The sequence below is a fragment of the Sander vitreus genome, chromosome 16 (genome assembly GCF_031162955.1).
Source record: "Sander vitreus isolate 19-12246 chromosome 16, sanVit1, whole genome shotgun sequence".
Classification (NCBI taxonomy): domain Eukaryota; kingdom Metazoa; phylum Chordata; class Actinopteri; order Perciformes; family Percidae; genus Sander; species Sander vitreus.
Window position 1 is genome coordinate 15,595,673 of NC_135870.1, and position 15,280 is coordinate 15,610,952.

At 40.0% G+C, this 15,280-nt stretch overlaps 1 protein-coding gene across 1 annotated transcript in view; it reads right to left on the reverse strand.

Annotated features, from left to right (window-relative positions):
- Positions 1-1,208: 1,208 nt before the first annotated feature.
- The window catches only part of sppl3 (signal peptide peptidase 3), a 31,355-nt gene continuing 17,283 nt past the window's right edge, over positions 1,209-15,280 (reverse strand). Inside the window, exons 2-11 of the mRNA XM_078271379.1 lie at positions 14,281-14,358; positions 12,406-12,497; positions 10,607-10,726; positions 10,294-10,372; positions 8,613-8,725; positions 7,289-7,395; positions 5,652-5,815; positions 5,249-5,427; positions 4,943-5,052; positions 1,209-4,284 (exon numbers count right to left, since the gene is read on the reverse strand). Of these exons, the coding sequence (XP_078127505.1) occupies positions 4,213-4,284; positions 4,943-5,052; positions 5,249-5,427; positions 5,652-5,815; positions 7,289-7,395; positions 8,613-8,725; positions 10,294-10,372; positions 10,607-10,726; positions 12,406-12,497; positions 14,281-14,358 (1,114 nt within the window). The 3' untranslated portion in view covers positions 1,209-4,212. The remainder of the gene's footprint in view (positions 4,285-4,942; positions 5,053-5,248; positions 5,428-5,651; positions 5,816-7,288; positions 7,396-8,612; positions 8,726-10,293; positions 10,373-10,606; positions 10,727-12,405; positions 12,498-14,280; positions 14,359-15,280) is intronic.

The following is a 15,280-nucleotide window of genomic DNA, read 5'->3' on the forward strand; positions in this document are numbered from 1 at the left end:
ATTATACTGTGTGTTTGACAAAACTTCCTCATACAGACAGCTGTTTATTGTTTTGAGTGGGTCTTATACTAGATGTAGTTCTCTGTTCAGATAGGGAGTACTTCAAGGTTTTATTTTTTGGTCATTGCTGATAGTACGTACAGTAGTTGTACTCTTAATGCTTTTATAAGTCGTCTCTTGTCTTTACATAGTTGATATCTCAAAACACACACTTTTCATGTGATGATACTGAGAATTATTTGAATCCAGAATGCTGGTTTTTATTATGCCCGGTGTTACGACCCCTCCCTTTTCTGCCTGCTGTTGGCTTCTTTGGCTTTAATGGCTGAGCTGGCAGTTTGGGAGGGTTCGTTAGTTGATTGGTGGACACCCTCAACCAAGGCAAGTCATGTCTGATTGTTCTCTCTCTGCATTCTCCTTCTCCTAGGCTCCACATCTCCTGGTTTGGGTTTGGTTTATCTCCTTTGTTGCAGTTGTCATTTGTCCAAACATCTTTCACTCACACACACACACACACACACACACACACACACAGACACGCTACTGATAACATTGATTCCACACCTGTTTTGATTCTTTTGTTAATAGTAGTTTGTTTACAATAAACACTTTATTGGCATTTTAACCTGTTTGGTCTCCCCTCTTTTGTCACATGCATTGAGCCGGTTTGTGACACCCGGTAAACTGTATCTCCTTTTCCGAGGCAGAGTTGATTATGATAACCAAACCAGTGTGCAACATGTTTTTGTAGACAGATATGCGTAATGCAACAATGTGTTATCAGCATTTCACTGGTCACGGTGGAGCTATACTGTATATTTAACTACTTTATATAGTTTAGTGGTTCCCATCCTAGGGCCCCCACAAGATCAATCTGTAAGATGATTAATCTACGTAAAGAAGAAAAAACAAACAATTATTTGGGCTTTCTCGCTATTTTTGGAGCTGAAATATTCAATTTGTTTTTGGCCCTCAGACAGATATTTAAAGAAAACTATCTGAGAAGTTTAGAGGGGAATTGCTAACAAATCATAGATATCTGAAACCTGACATTATTGTGGATGTTGGTTTAATATTAAACAATGAATTGTATTTTGATTTGTATTTGTAGATTTACCACAAATTTACATAGAATTTGAATCTAAAAAAAGTAACCAATAAAGCAAATTTGAATAAACCGGTGACCAAAAGAAAAAGACACACTAGTGTTACAGTTAGAGTCATGTTTATTTACAGCAGAATCCTGAACAAGGAGGGAAAGAAGGGAAGAGGGCGAGAGGGGGGAACAAAGTGTTTTAGATCAAGCACTTCAGGATTCATGTTTCACTACACAGTTCTTAATTTATTTATTCACCATTTTTCTATACAGAATCCATTCAGCCGTAATATCAATGCACCAACAGAGCTGGATGCCTCTGCTGGAGGGGAGAAGAGGTGGAAATAAAAATGAAATAAAAATTAAAGCACTAAAGAAAAAACAAATTACAAACAAGGGGGTAAAAAGAAATCCATTTTCTATATAAAAAAACAAAAACATTTTTTGTTATCACCATGATCGTCATCATTTATTAATGTATGTACATATACACACATATATACATATACATATATATATATACATATATATATATATACATATACATATATATATATATATATATATATATACATATATATATATATATACACACACACACATACATATATATATATATATATATATATGTATATAAATCTATATATTTTCTTGCCATGTCCATGAAGAGGTGAAGGGGGCTTGTGGTTCCACGATGTCCAAGTTTAGACGACTGCACTGAGCGGCAGGTCGGACGTCCCAACCTGACAGCATTCAGCTCATAATATTCTGCCTTAATCAATCAGAGCTGACCAATCGCAGTCTTTCTGACCTGCAGTTTGTGTCCCACCCACTGACGATGCTCGAGCTCAAAGGTCCAGTGCCTCGGTGTCGGCCAGCAGAGACTCAGAATTGCAGTAGCCCAGTCAATGCAGTCTGAGAAATGATACACTGTACACTTGACATGCACGGCTAGATAGCATAAAAAAAGTTAAAAATAAAAAATAAACCAGCAAACTATCGTCCGTACGTCTCTTTGACTTCCTGTCGTGCGATCACTCACACACGGTTTCCAGTATACATTAGATATTAACTGACAAGCACCACAAAAAGGTGGAAGGACAATAACAAAAACTGTAAGACTGTCAAAGACCAAATGGTGACAGTAAAAACATCCTATGGGTTAGCTTTAATTTCCATTTCTGAAGGGCATAACTGATTTCCTCCCCTCCCTAGGTCCAAACAGACTAAGTGATGACACTCACCACACCCACACACATTTAACCGTCCACCCAGAGGACCCTCCATCTGTAACCTCATATGAATCTATCCACAGTACATCTTCCCTCATCTCCAGGCTTTGAGTCCAAACTTTCACAATAGTCAGGTCTTCACCGACTGAGGTGAAGTTGAGATGAGATGTGCTGTTGTGCTGTTCCACTGACTTGTGTTTTGTCAAAATGTATAAAAACTGATCTGATATCATCATGCTTAGACATTTATAGACATATGAAAGCTGAAATAAAATGCTTTTAGTGTTTCCATGGCCATAAATACATGTAAATTTATGGATGTGCACAAGAGAAATTCAGTACAAAACCCAGCATGATGTATGATGTGGTTTCATGATGGAAAGTAACATACCCTAAAATTAATTCAACATTCATTTATTTGAAAAAAAAACCAAACACTGTTTACATTTCAACCGGTCTGCAAAAAAGAAAAATGACCCCTGTTGCGTTTCCTGTAATTTTTTGACAAGTTAGACGCAAACGGTTTCCGTCTTTATGATGCAGTTTGATCTAACACGCCCAGCTCAATGGAAACCTGACTATTGTCACCGTTTTCATGATCAAATTAAAACCAAGTAAAACAACCATTCACTCAAAACACACACACCCACCCAAACACACAGGCAGGCGCGCGCGCACACACACACACACACACACACACACACACACACACACACACACACACACACACAGAGCAGGAAACGTTTTTCATCAACCAGCCACCGATGCAGAGGTTTTGTTTTTTCATCAGCTACGTTTCTATCACACAAGCTAACAAACTTTAGAAAACAACCTGTAAATGATGAAGGCTCACCAGTCGACTCAGCACAACTGGCAGCCAAAATTCACCAAAATTCACCTGTTGGCTGATGTCAGTTTCCTACCCTATTCAACATGCTCCCGAACACAAATACAAACTCAAGATACTGCAAATACACATATATACAAATAGAAGCGGCCCCTCAAACGCTGGGGACAGCTTAACAATTTATAATGCATCATTTCTGTATATGCCAAGAATAAAACTTTTCTAAATAAAATACATAGTTATCTGTGAGGGTGGGGAATGGGGACAGCAGATGAACAGAGAGGAGGAGGGTGGGGCTCACAGGGAGTGTCAGAGGAGGGCAGGAGCGCTGGGATGAAGCCATTGTGGTGGGATGATGGGACAGATGAAGAAAGCGCAAGGGGGGGTGGGGGTTCTTTACTGTGTCGCTGCTCCCGAGCACTGTCCTGTGCCACTGCAACACTCCGCCTCTTCTTTGTTTGTTTAAATTGTTCCATAATAATATTAATAATAATAATGACCACGACAATGCTAAAAAAATATATATAAACCCCAGCCGTGTCTCACAACCTTAAGTCCACAAAAAGGGGGGAGGCCTGGCCCTTGAGTTCATCTGAGTCAGTGACAAACAGAGATGCAGAGAAAATTAAAGAAAGAAGAAATAAAGAAAACGCAGAGAGAAGAGGCCTGACGAATAGAACGAGCCATGGGAGGGAAGCGGAAAATGAGACTAACTAGAGGAGACGAAAAAGGAAGAGAGAGAGGCAGGGGGCAGAACAAAAACAGCATAGGCAGGATGTGCTATTATGAAGAGGAAATAAACAGAAAAGAGGAAGCGGATATGACACGGGGAGGGTGTAGGGACCAAAAATGAGTTGTGTTGGGGCGTTGTGATCCACACACTGGTGTCCTTCTGAGGGTTTTCACAGAAGATTGGCGGAAAGCATGAACAAGTGATGACAACATGCCCTCACTCGGAGTGTGCCCTCTCTCCTTCCCTCTTATTAAGGTAAAGGATCCATAGTCCTCCCCACACTGGTCGTTTATCCCAGGGTGCATCATACCTCCAGGAAACGGGAGCTGCTGGTCTTGGTGTGGAAGGGCTCGGACCACATGCGCCGCAAATCCCCCTGTGGACCCCAGACAACAGTAGATACACGAGTCATGAGTCTTGAATCAAATATTTTCTGATACATCTTCACTGGCCAGGTCAGCCAAGAAAACTTAAGATAGTAAAAATTAAAAATATCAAACTATCATTTATACTGTAGACTTATTCTTCAATGGTACTTGCCCCAAACTTAGTTTTTAGCTTTCTAAAATTCTCTGGACCAGTGCAGTGCCCGTTCATATCAAGCAGCATCCTCCCCAGCTCCACCCTTTTGTCCACATATGGTCACTTCTGGCTCCAAAGTACAAATATGGCGACAGTCAAAATGCAAACTCCTGGCTTCAAAATGGCAGTCCACAAACCAATGGGTGTCATCACCGATGCTACGTCCATTATTTTTTACAGTCCATGGTTCAAAACATGCCTGTTCCGAACGGGCCGATTGGACATGTATACAGCGCATTTGGAATAAAAGCTGCACTGTTGAAAACTATGCTGTACTATGTGTAAAGAAACATGATACAAAACATGTTCTTTGCATTTCCTTCTTACAAGGGTTAATTCTTTCTTCACAATTATAGAATTCAAGAAAACTGCAGAATTCGGCAAAAAGTGCCACAGCTAAACTTTAATCTGTTGTAAATAAGTGACTGCTGCTGTCCCATCCCATCCCGTACCTTCAGGTAGGCCATAGTGAGCAGAGGCAGCAGGGTGAAGGGCACCAGGTAGAGCAGAGCGGGCTGAGCAGCACGATGGATCCTGGAGGCCACAGTGGCAGTCAGCAGACCTGAGGACAGAATCACATCATTAGCAATCACATAATTCTTTTTTTATTATTATTATTTTATAATTATTATTTAAACCCTGAAAGAGAACGGATTTGAACACTTTTGGAAAATATCAAAAATAATGGCACCCTAGCATCAACAACCAATAAAACCCCCGACCTTTCCGATCCAGCCATCCATCGATTGCTTGCTTACCCACAAAGTATCCGATTAGAGTGCAGTGGAAATAGGAGACGCGCTGCATGCGTCCGGCCAATGGGACTTCCCCATTTGCTTGCTTCTTGTAGTTGTCATAGCGCAGGACGAAGCATAACAGCAGCCCCGGCATCACGATGTCTCCTATTCCCAGCATTGAGAAGTGACTTCCTGTGGAGCTGCACAGGTGGGGAAATAGTACAAATATGTTTGGGATGGCAAAATACAGAAACACTAGGAACATGGTCCAAAGCAAGCATACCATCAAGTTATGTGCAAATTTGTATTTCATTACTTGTTTCTGTATGCAAATGTAGGTCCTTACCAGATGTCAAATCTGAACAAAAGGTTTATAGCTATGCTAGCAGTCCCCCCCCCCCCGCCGTGGTTCCATCAGTCTTACCTGGGAAAGACCAGTTTGCCAGGTAGGGAGAGACGGGGGACATCGCGGCCCATCCCTGGCCCCAAGTGGAGCTTCCTGGACAGAACATCTATGGGATTTTCAGCAGGTTGGGTGGCAACTTTGACCATCACATTACTATTAAAGATGTAGGCTGAAAAGAACACCTGGAGGGGAAAAGGAGGAATTTATGATGTCTTGCCGATGATGTCTTATTATTACTTATTTTGTCTGACCATCTTTCAAAGTATTTCATTTATAATCATATGAAGACGAGCAAGAAAGCCCACATTTTTGTATGAAGCTGTAGCCAGTTGGATATTTGAATAAATTGATCATTGATAGATCGCCAAATGTTCTGCTGCTGCAGGTTGCTGCTGTATCGCCTGTATACCTGATTTATATCCAAACAGACTCAATCACTGCTGCAAACATCTCAAAGCAGGTAAGAAAAATGTATCCAATTCATCCAATGTTTGTTTCTTATAATATTATTGTGAACATAAATGCTCAGTGGGAAAATTACACTGAAGACAGGTGTAGTTGAAGGCACTGTGCTGGCAGGTTGCTAGGCCCCCCAACAACATGGTAAAGATGAGAGCAATTACAGTAAATATTTGTTGTGCAGTGTCAGTTATGATTTTAGTATGTATTTGTATGCAGAACATTGTTTTTGTTCTGTTCAAATGTTATGTGACAAAAACCTGAGAGAAACTCGGGCAGTTTTCTGTAGTCAAACATTTCTCGTAGGCATTATTATTATATTTTTTTTTTTAAAAAGGACAATGTTACCCATCTTTAATCCTTTCTAAGAAATAATGGCAGCAACTATTTAAACAAACAGGTGCTCATAGATCCCCCTGAGCTCTACTACCTGCAGATTGAGATCTTAACTGATTCATTTGTTCAGTGGTTTAATTCAAATTATGGATAATACACACTGCAGTTCCTCAAATCTCAAATAAAACTATGACTTCCCATCTCTGTCACTCACTAACCCACTGATACACATTCTCATATTAAAAATGATCATTCACAAAACTGCTTCCCCTTGACTTGTGACACTATAGCTGTTGAGTGGCCAATGCTTTTGAGTTTTTCTGCTCAGTGCTGGTGCTGATCTACCAGTGCCAGAAAAAGACAGATAGATTTTTTTTTTTTTTTCTTCTCAGAGGAAAATTGTGATGTTCATCTTGATTTTGGCTCAGGGATACACCTGCTGTCCTTTGTAGCATACTTGCCTTCCTCTTCACCATTTATTTTGTTCATGTCTGTCTATCAAGGTTGAATTTTGAAGGTAGCTCTCTTATATTTGATAAGCTATGGTGGTCATTATTGCATCAATGCTAACTAACGAAGTTCCTTCAACACACACAGCTGCTGGAAAATGTAAAATGCATCACTTCCTTAGCAGCAAATCATCTAGCTGGCAAGGAGGCATTTGCTCATGTATGTTTAGAAAACACATGTAAGGGCTTTCATAAGCTCACTCATTACCATTTTGTATGACAGCAGGGAGGGATAATAGTGTGTATAATTCAGTGTGTCCTTGTATATATGGTCTGTCTGCTGTATCTCATGGCAGTGGCTTGTATGCCAGCTGTGATGGGGGTGAAAGTTTGAATGGGACCATGTCTTACCCAGAACACGTCATAAATGAGCAGTCCTGACAGCAGCAGGCAAGACACCTTCAGGCTGGGAAGCCGCACGAAGGCTATCATGGCGACACACAAGCCCATGGCTAAAGCTGCGGGGAGGAAAAAAAACTGATTTAAAACACAGTTCCACGTTTCAGCGGAAAAGAGGTGAAATAGCAACATGGGAACTGATTTTAGCGAGTTTATTTAAGAAACATTAATTACTGTGCACACAGGCCTCATTAATTGGTCAGCTTATTCTGATGAAATGTCTGTCCTGATTCACTTTCGGGTGCCTGGTTTGACCCGATAAGACACAAGATGGTCATGTCAGAGTTTTCATGCATAGAAGAGTCAATAAAAGTATGTGTTAATTATAATGTGTATTTGCATGTGTATACTGTTGCATTTATTCTAACCCGGTGTAACGGTGCTAAAAACCCAGAGGGGCACCGTAACATTATTTTTTATATACATAGTATGTCAAGCTTGTGTCGAAATCTTCTATGAATGTTGTCAATTTTATAAGTCAGATTTTGATTTATGAAATCGTTTTCCAACAGTTATATCTGTGCAAGTGTTTTTTTTTTTTTTTAAATCATAAAAGTGTTACCATTTATGGCTGCATTGTCCACATTACTGAAGAAGACTGCCAGTAACATGTTTCCAATTACTCAAGTCAACTGGTTCAAAAAAAAGGTACACACACACACACACACACACACACACACACACACACACACACACACACACACACACACAATACACACACACACACACACACACACACACACACACACACACACCTTTCTTTGCGTTGTCAGTGCTTCCCTCAGATTCACACTTTGATTGAGACCAGTTAGCTTAAATGCCGGTTTTATATAGCAGCTGACTAACGTCAGTGTATTCTTCCTGTGTTAGCATGCATCACAATGCAGTAAGAGCCTGAAAATAGTGCTGCTAAAAACTTCCTATTGTATTAGTCATGATGTCAAGTGTCTTCTTTCCCAGGAGTTGATGAAAACAGAATTTTGTCCAGACTCTCGCCTTTGTTGAAGATTGAGATGGCTGAATTTATCCTTTCTACTCAGCAGCATCAAAGTTAGCAGCTATGCTAACAGAACTTCTCCTTACACACTTCAATTCACGGTTTAATAACTGGAAATGTAATTAATGTGAACTGAAAACCGTCCTGCAGTTTAGTTACTAATCTTTGGATCCTCATAGTACAAAACCTGCTGCAGAACTACTTTCTGGGAACCTTGAAAAAAAAAATAAAAAATTATATATAACACTAGAACAAGAGTCATTACAGAAAGATACGCACCATCCATGAGAAGCCAGTGTCCAGTCAGTACCCAGATGAGCACCAACATAACAGACAGGAAGAAGGACAGGAGCTCAGCCAGAGTGAAACGCCCACAGCAGCCAAAGGAAATCCTGCAATAAGACAAATAAGACACACACAGTCTAAATCACACAGAACTAAGATAAGAAAACATAAGATCCCATCCTTGGCCCCAAGTGGAGCTTCCTGGACAGAACATCTACAGGATTTTCAGCATATGAAAATGTCACACATGAAGGTAAACATTTACAGGCTGCTATATTTTAACATTGAGCAGTATTTGCATACTTAACGATGAGCAAAGAACAACTAGAGTGAGCACTGATCTGTATGGGTGAGGGAGTGGAGCGAGTGAAGAAGATAAAACGTTTGGCACGTAATTCATAAAAACAATTGATCCAGTATTTTATGGATATATTTTAGCTAGCTAATGCTGGCTAAATTGTTATTACTACAAAGTGCAGATAAAGTGCATAAGTTGTTCTTCTTCTGGAGTTTTTGTTTGGTTACCAAACAGCTTCGGGTGCATTACCACCTCCTTTCGGACTGGAGTGGCTCTGCCCCGGATTTGCATGTAGCCTGAGAAAACAGGCCAAGTGTAAATGAAAGTGCCTTGAATCTCATCTGGATTCTTAATAAGACAGACCTGAAATGTGAGGGGCCTGAGATGCATGAATGATAAATATGAAAAATACAGCCTGAGCAGCCTTTATTTGTAAACAAGTTAAAGCTATAGTGCTTAGTTCCTGTCGCCCCCATGATGAATTCTAAGTAATGACAACAACACTGTTTTAGTATAAATTGTTTTTATATTTCCTGCACTGGGACGTGTTTTTATCCGTAGCCATAGTGGCAACTCTCAGACAGCTTGAGAGGCAATTTAACTGACAGACGGGTGGCGCTGCAAATTCAAACAGGAGAACCAATCGAAAGCATCAGAATAGCATAAAACTTTACTTAACGGCTGTGGAAATGGCAAGGGAATACATTGTGCGCATGAAAAACATGCAAAGAAACAATTAATTTTTTTTATACATATAGGCTACCTTTTTACAGAAAATATTCAGATGTAACCCCCAATGTAATCATGAACATTTTCATAGGTGACTGTAATTTAATTACATATTTTTTTCTCCAGCAACTGTAACGGATTACAGTTACCTTTATTTTGTAATTAAATTACATAACGCTGTTACATGTAACTAGTTACTCCCCAACACTGCTAAGCACTGAGTAGAAAGGGGTTTTGGTTTGGAGGTTGGGTTGTTGCTGGCTCTGTAAAGCAGACAAAAATGTGTAGTGAAACCAGATAGGAGGCTCCGAATCTGTAACTAGAGAGGAGGCGTTCATATTGGTAATTGAGTAGGTGGTTTGTGTTGTTGGTGATTCCTTGTGCTTGTGCTTTAGATGTCTAGGCACCTGAGCCCAGAGGCTAATCAAAATCATTTTGTATGCAGTAAGTGAGAAAATAAATGTTAAAAGGGCTAATTCGCCCCAAATAAAATATATTTCCCACTTGCTCTCAGTGGAATTACGCCTCACAGACAGTTTCAGAAGCTGATTTATGAATATGCCGGAGCACAGAGCTTTATAAATATTTGTAAAAGACATACAAACTGACTGATGATTTAAAGACACAGAATCCACATGATGTCCTTACTTGTTCTGTGGAGAGCAGGGTCTGGTCAGATACTGGCACATTGGCAACAGGAGGAATGCAAACGCAATTGTTGCAAGAACTGAGGAGAAGAACAAAGCACAGCAGTGAATCCAAAAGCCTAACACACCTAGACTGCTTGTTCGAGTCGTTTTCTGTCAGCTTAATTGGGCAGCTAATGTCTTTACAGTTTCAATAATCAACGTAGATAAGAGGCCTTCCCCAGTGTGTAACTACTCAACAGAAACATGAAAGCCTCATTACAGTAATTCTACCACTGTGGAGTTTTTGTGTTAAGTTCAAGAGCGGCACTCACCTGCAGTGCAGATGGTGAAGACCACCTGTACCGAGTCAAAGAAGAAGAACATGACTAGCAGAGACACTGAGGCTCCTATGGGTAGGAAGAGGGCCTGTGTGGAGTCTATAGTTTGAATACCTGCAAAACAAAACAAACATCAAAGTGAGGAGGATTAAAAAAAAACAAAAAAAAAAAACAACGATAGCTGATTAGTTATACAGGTGCTGGTCATATAATTAGAATATCATGAAAAAGTTGATTTATTTCAGTAATTCCATTCAAAAAGTGAAACTTGTATAATGTATACATTCATTCCACACAGACTGATATATTTCAAGTGTTTATTTCTTTTAATTTTGATGATTATAACTGACAACTAATGAAAATCCCAAATTAAGTATCTCCAAAAATTAGAATATTGTGACAAGGTTCAATATTGAAGACACCTGGTGCCACACTCTAATCAGCTAATTAACTCAAAACACCTGCAAAGGCTTTTAAATGGTCCCTCATCAATCATCAGACAATCATGGGGAAGACTGCTGACTTGACAGCTGTCCAAAAGATGACCATTGACACCTTGCACAAGGAGGGCAAGACACAAAAGGTCATTGCTAAAGAGGCTGGCTGTTCACAGAGCTCTGTGTCCAAGCACATTAATAGAGGGGCGAAGGGAAGGAAAAGATGTGGTAGAAACAAGTGTACAAGCAATAGGGATAACCGCAACCTGGAGAGGATTGTGAAACAAAACCCATTCAAAAATGTGGGGGTGATTCACCAAGAGTGGACTGCAGCTGGAGTCAGTGCTTCAAGAACCACCACGCACAGACGTATGCAAGACATGGGTTTCAGCCGTCGCATTCCTTGTGTCAAGCCACTCTTGAACAAGACAGCGTCAGAAGCGTCTCGCCTGGACTAAAGACAAAAAGGACTAGACTGCTGCTGAGTGGTCCAAAGTTATGTTCTCTGATGACAGTAAATTTTGCATTTCCTTTGGAAATCAAGGTCCCAGAGTCTGGAGGAAGAGAGGAGAGGCACAGAATCCATGTTGCTTGAAGTCCAGTGTAAAGTTTCCACAGTCAGTGATGGTTTGGGGTGCCATGTCATCTGCTGGTGTTGGTCCACTGTGTTTTCTGAGGTCCAGGGTCAACACAGCCATCTACCAGGAAGTTTTAGAGCACTTCATGCTTCCTGCTGCTGACCAACTTTATGGAGATGCAGATTTCATTTTCCAACAGGACTTGGCACCTGCACACAGTGCCAAAGCTACCAGTACCTGGTTTAAGGACCATGGTATCCCTGTTCTTAATTGGCCAGCAAACTCACCTGACCTTAACCCTATAGAAAATCTATGGGGTATTGTGAAGAGGATGATGCGATGTGCCAGACCCAACAATGCAGAAGAGCTCAAAGCCACTATCGGAGCAACCTGGGCTCTCATAACACCTGAGCAGTGCCACAGACTGATTGACTCCATGCCACGCCGCATTGCTGCAGTAATTCAGGCAAAAGGAGCCCCAATTAAGTATCGAGTGCTGTACATGCTCATACTTTTCAGTTGGCCAACATTTTTATGAGATACTGAATTTGGGATTTTCATTAGTTGTCAGTTATAATCATCACAATTAAAAGAAATGAACATTTGAAATATATCACTGTGTGTGATGAATGAATAGAATATACAAATTTCACTTTTTGAATGGAATTACTGACATAAATCAACTTTTTCATGATATTCTAATTATGACCAGCACCTGTACATCCAAGAAAACATTTTGTCTGTATATTTCAGGCCCTGCCCTGTATGTAACACTCACTGCTGTTTGTGTTGCTGTTATTGAAAGCCCCTGTTGTCGTGGGGTTACCGTCTTTATCCTTCTCCTGGTTCTCACAATCCATGTTTAATGACCTGCAGAAGGGGGGAAAGCATCAGTTATCAGAATCTCAAAAGCATGTAAACTGTTGACATTAGCTGTGTATGAGACTTAAAAAGACGTATTCTACGGCAAATTTAGAATAAGTTCACTGATGACTAGTACTAACGACCCCTGAAAAGCGATAGTTCTTATGCATATAAATATCTCTGTCAATGGAAGATGACTCAATCTTTCGTTGGAGAATTTTGGGGGGAAAAAGGAAGGAAGTTTGGGTGAAATGTTGAACTGACGGCTTGATTTAGCAGAGAGTGGGATGTCCATGAACTTAAGCTGAACTGTGGCTCTACACCGCAACCTGCAGAGGAGTCTCATGTCGACCCACAAAATGTTTTCGTTTGCTTCCTGTTTTTCTTTCCTGTACATATTTGACATCAACAGTCCTGAACACAGCCATACAATTAGTTGTAAAAATCAAATACGCTTATAAAAATATGATTTCCCCTGCATATTCCCATCTTACATCACAAAGTAGAATTGTTAAACATCGCTATTGGCACGTTTCCATCCAAATGTAGCGCGCATTTTAAAATCAGCAAAAGAGCCAAGAACCTTTACACCTCAGTGACTTCTAAATAATAACTACAATTCACCAAACGACCATAATGTGCTCCGACAACTTTTTGTCTGAAGTGTTTTTCTGCTGCATGCTAATAGGCCTGTATCAGGGAGTGAGGATGGAGCATATTTAGATGGTAGATAAGACAGTTTGCATCAGTAGCCCATGTATATTTACAGATGTAGTTTTTCGAGAGCAGAGACCTGATTGATTTTGCAGCTTAATCTATCTAATAAATCAGAAAGCCTCTGTATCTGTGTGTGTGTGTGTATGTGTGTGTGTGTGCGTGCGTGTGGTCCGTCTTTGAAATATCTCATGAACCGTTCATCCAATCTACTTCCCACTTGGTTTCCTGGGTAGCCAATGAACTTGGGGTTTGGAATTTGGAGCAGTTTGGACAGCGTTGGATATTAAACTGTGAATAAAACTAAAAGACTGCGGAAAAACTGGTTGATTAACGCAGATATTTGCATGGCGCACCGCCATCACTCCATAAGGCAAATGTCTGTGAGTACAATGGTTTTCTCTGAAGTAGGAGTACACAGTAAGTCAGTATTAGGTGATACATTGTGGTTGCTAAGTGCTTTGGGGTCCTTCTGTAAGTAATTTTGGCGTACAATGGTTCTGGAGAAAACTTAAAGCAGCAAAGCAATCGGCCCGTTCCAAACAGGCATATTTTGAACGGGCACTGTACTAGTCAAATAAATAACAGATGGATGAGCAAAACATACCTGCCTCTGAATTCAGCCTGAGAATCAAACTCAAGCCATTTACTTAATCATAATCTCTAAAACAAATGTGTTTTGGTCAATATCCTAATGCAACTAAAGCAATCAAAACAACATTAGGTGCAGGACTGTGGATTTCGATGCACTACACGCACCAAAATCACATTACGCCTATTGTTCACCTGGTACACTTGGACTGTGAAAGAGTCCGACAGTACTGCAAAAAGTGTTTTTCACCTAATTCATTAACCAGAAGATGTACATTTTAACTAGACTAAACCATGGGGAATAGGTCCATACATCAACTGCATGGTAAATAAACACATATTTACATATATTCACAATAAGTATTGACTGTTATTTAAAAAAAATGATACTTTAAGCTATAGGTCCTTGCTCATGTGGCAAAAAAAGATGTGCCACTGTCCACTGTCCTCTTGACAGCTGAAGTGATTGTTTAGTGAGACTCACCTGAAGCTGCCATAGACGATGAGAAGGATGGAGATGAGGAAGGTGGACACCTGGCTGGAGTCAACTAGGGAGTACGCCCTTAAGAGGAGAGAGAGAGGATACAAACATGAGACTCTGAGCACAAACGTCTATGTAATGAAACTAGAAAAAGAATTGTTTTGCACAGGCACCACCTTTAGCCTAATACTGAAGACAAAAAATGGTTTTGCTGCAAAACTTAAAAACAGTTTCCAAAACAACTTTCTTCATACTGACATTACATTGATTAACTTTAACAACTTGTATCGTTTACTTTTCTGCTACACACACACACACACAAGCTGCCACTTCATTTAACAGCAGGAAAGTAAATCAGCCTTAAAACACGCAAATTGTATTGTGAAAAGACTCTTGTGAATCTGCTGCTTCCTCCTTTTGTTGGTCCTAACTGGAATCGTTAACACACCGCAAGTTGACTGCAACTTGATATTAATAATTATCATTAAATGAGTTTTGGAAATGTTTTCTACCCAAAATACAACGGTTTTATTTTTGACCAAATTGCTGATTCATTACAAAGTGACAACACTTTTGATGTTTGAGTTGAAATCACCATCTGACACGCTCAGACTTGTTATCCTTCAGATCAATTACATTTTTTCACTATGTAATTTAATGTTTCTAAGCCTCTCTGATCATTTTTGAAAGAGAAAAATCGGTCCCGCTGGCCGCTGCCATTTTAGCCTTCATGCTTTTCCAAGCGTGACAGTGGAGGTGTTAGCTAAAGGACACTATTTTAGTTAAATATTACAGAATACTGTTGTATGATTACCTGACTACACATTTATTATTTCTAACAATGCACTCAAATGTCCACCCTCTGTCACTAGCAAAAAGAAAATAGAGCCCTACACAAAATAAGTTATTAGAGAGACAGACCTGATTCTAGCCACGTCCACTTTAACTTGGATTATGAGAGAGAAAAATCTGAGCTTCAAACCTTGCCAGAAAATTCTACCCT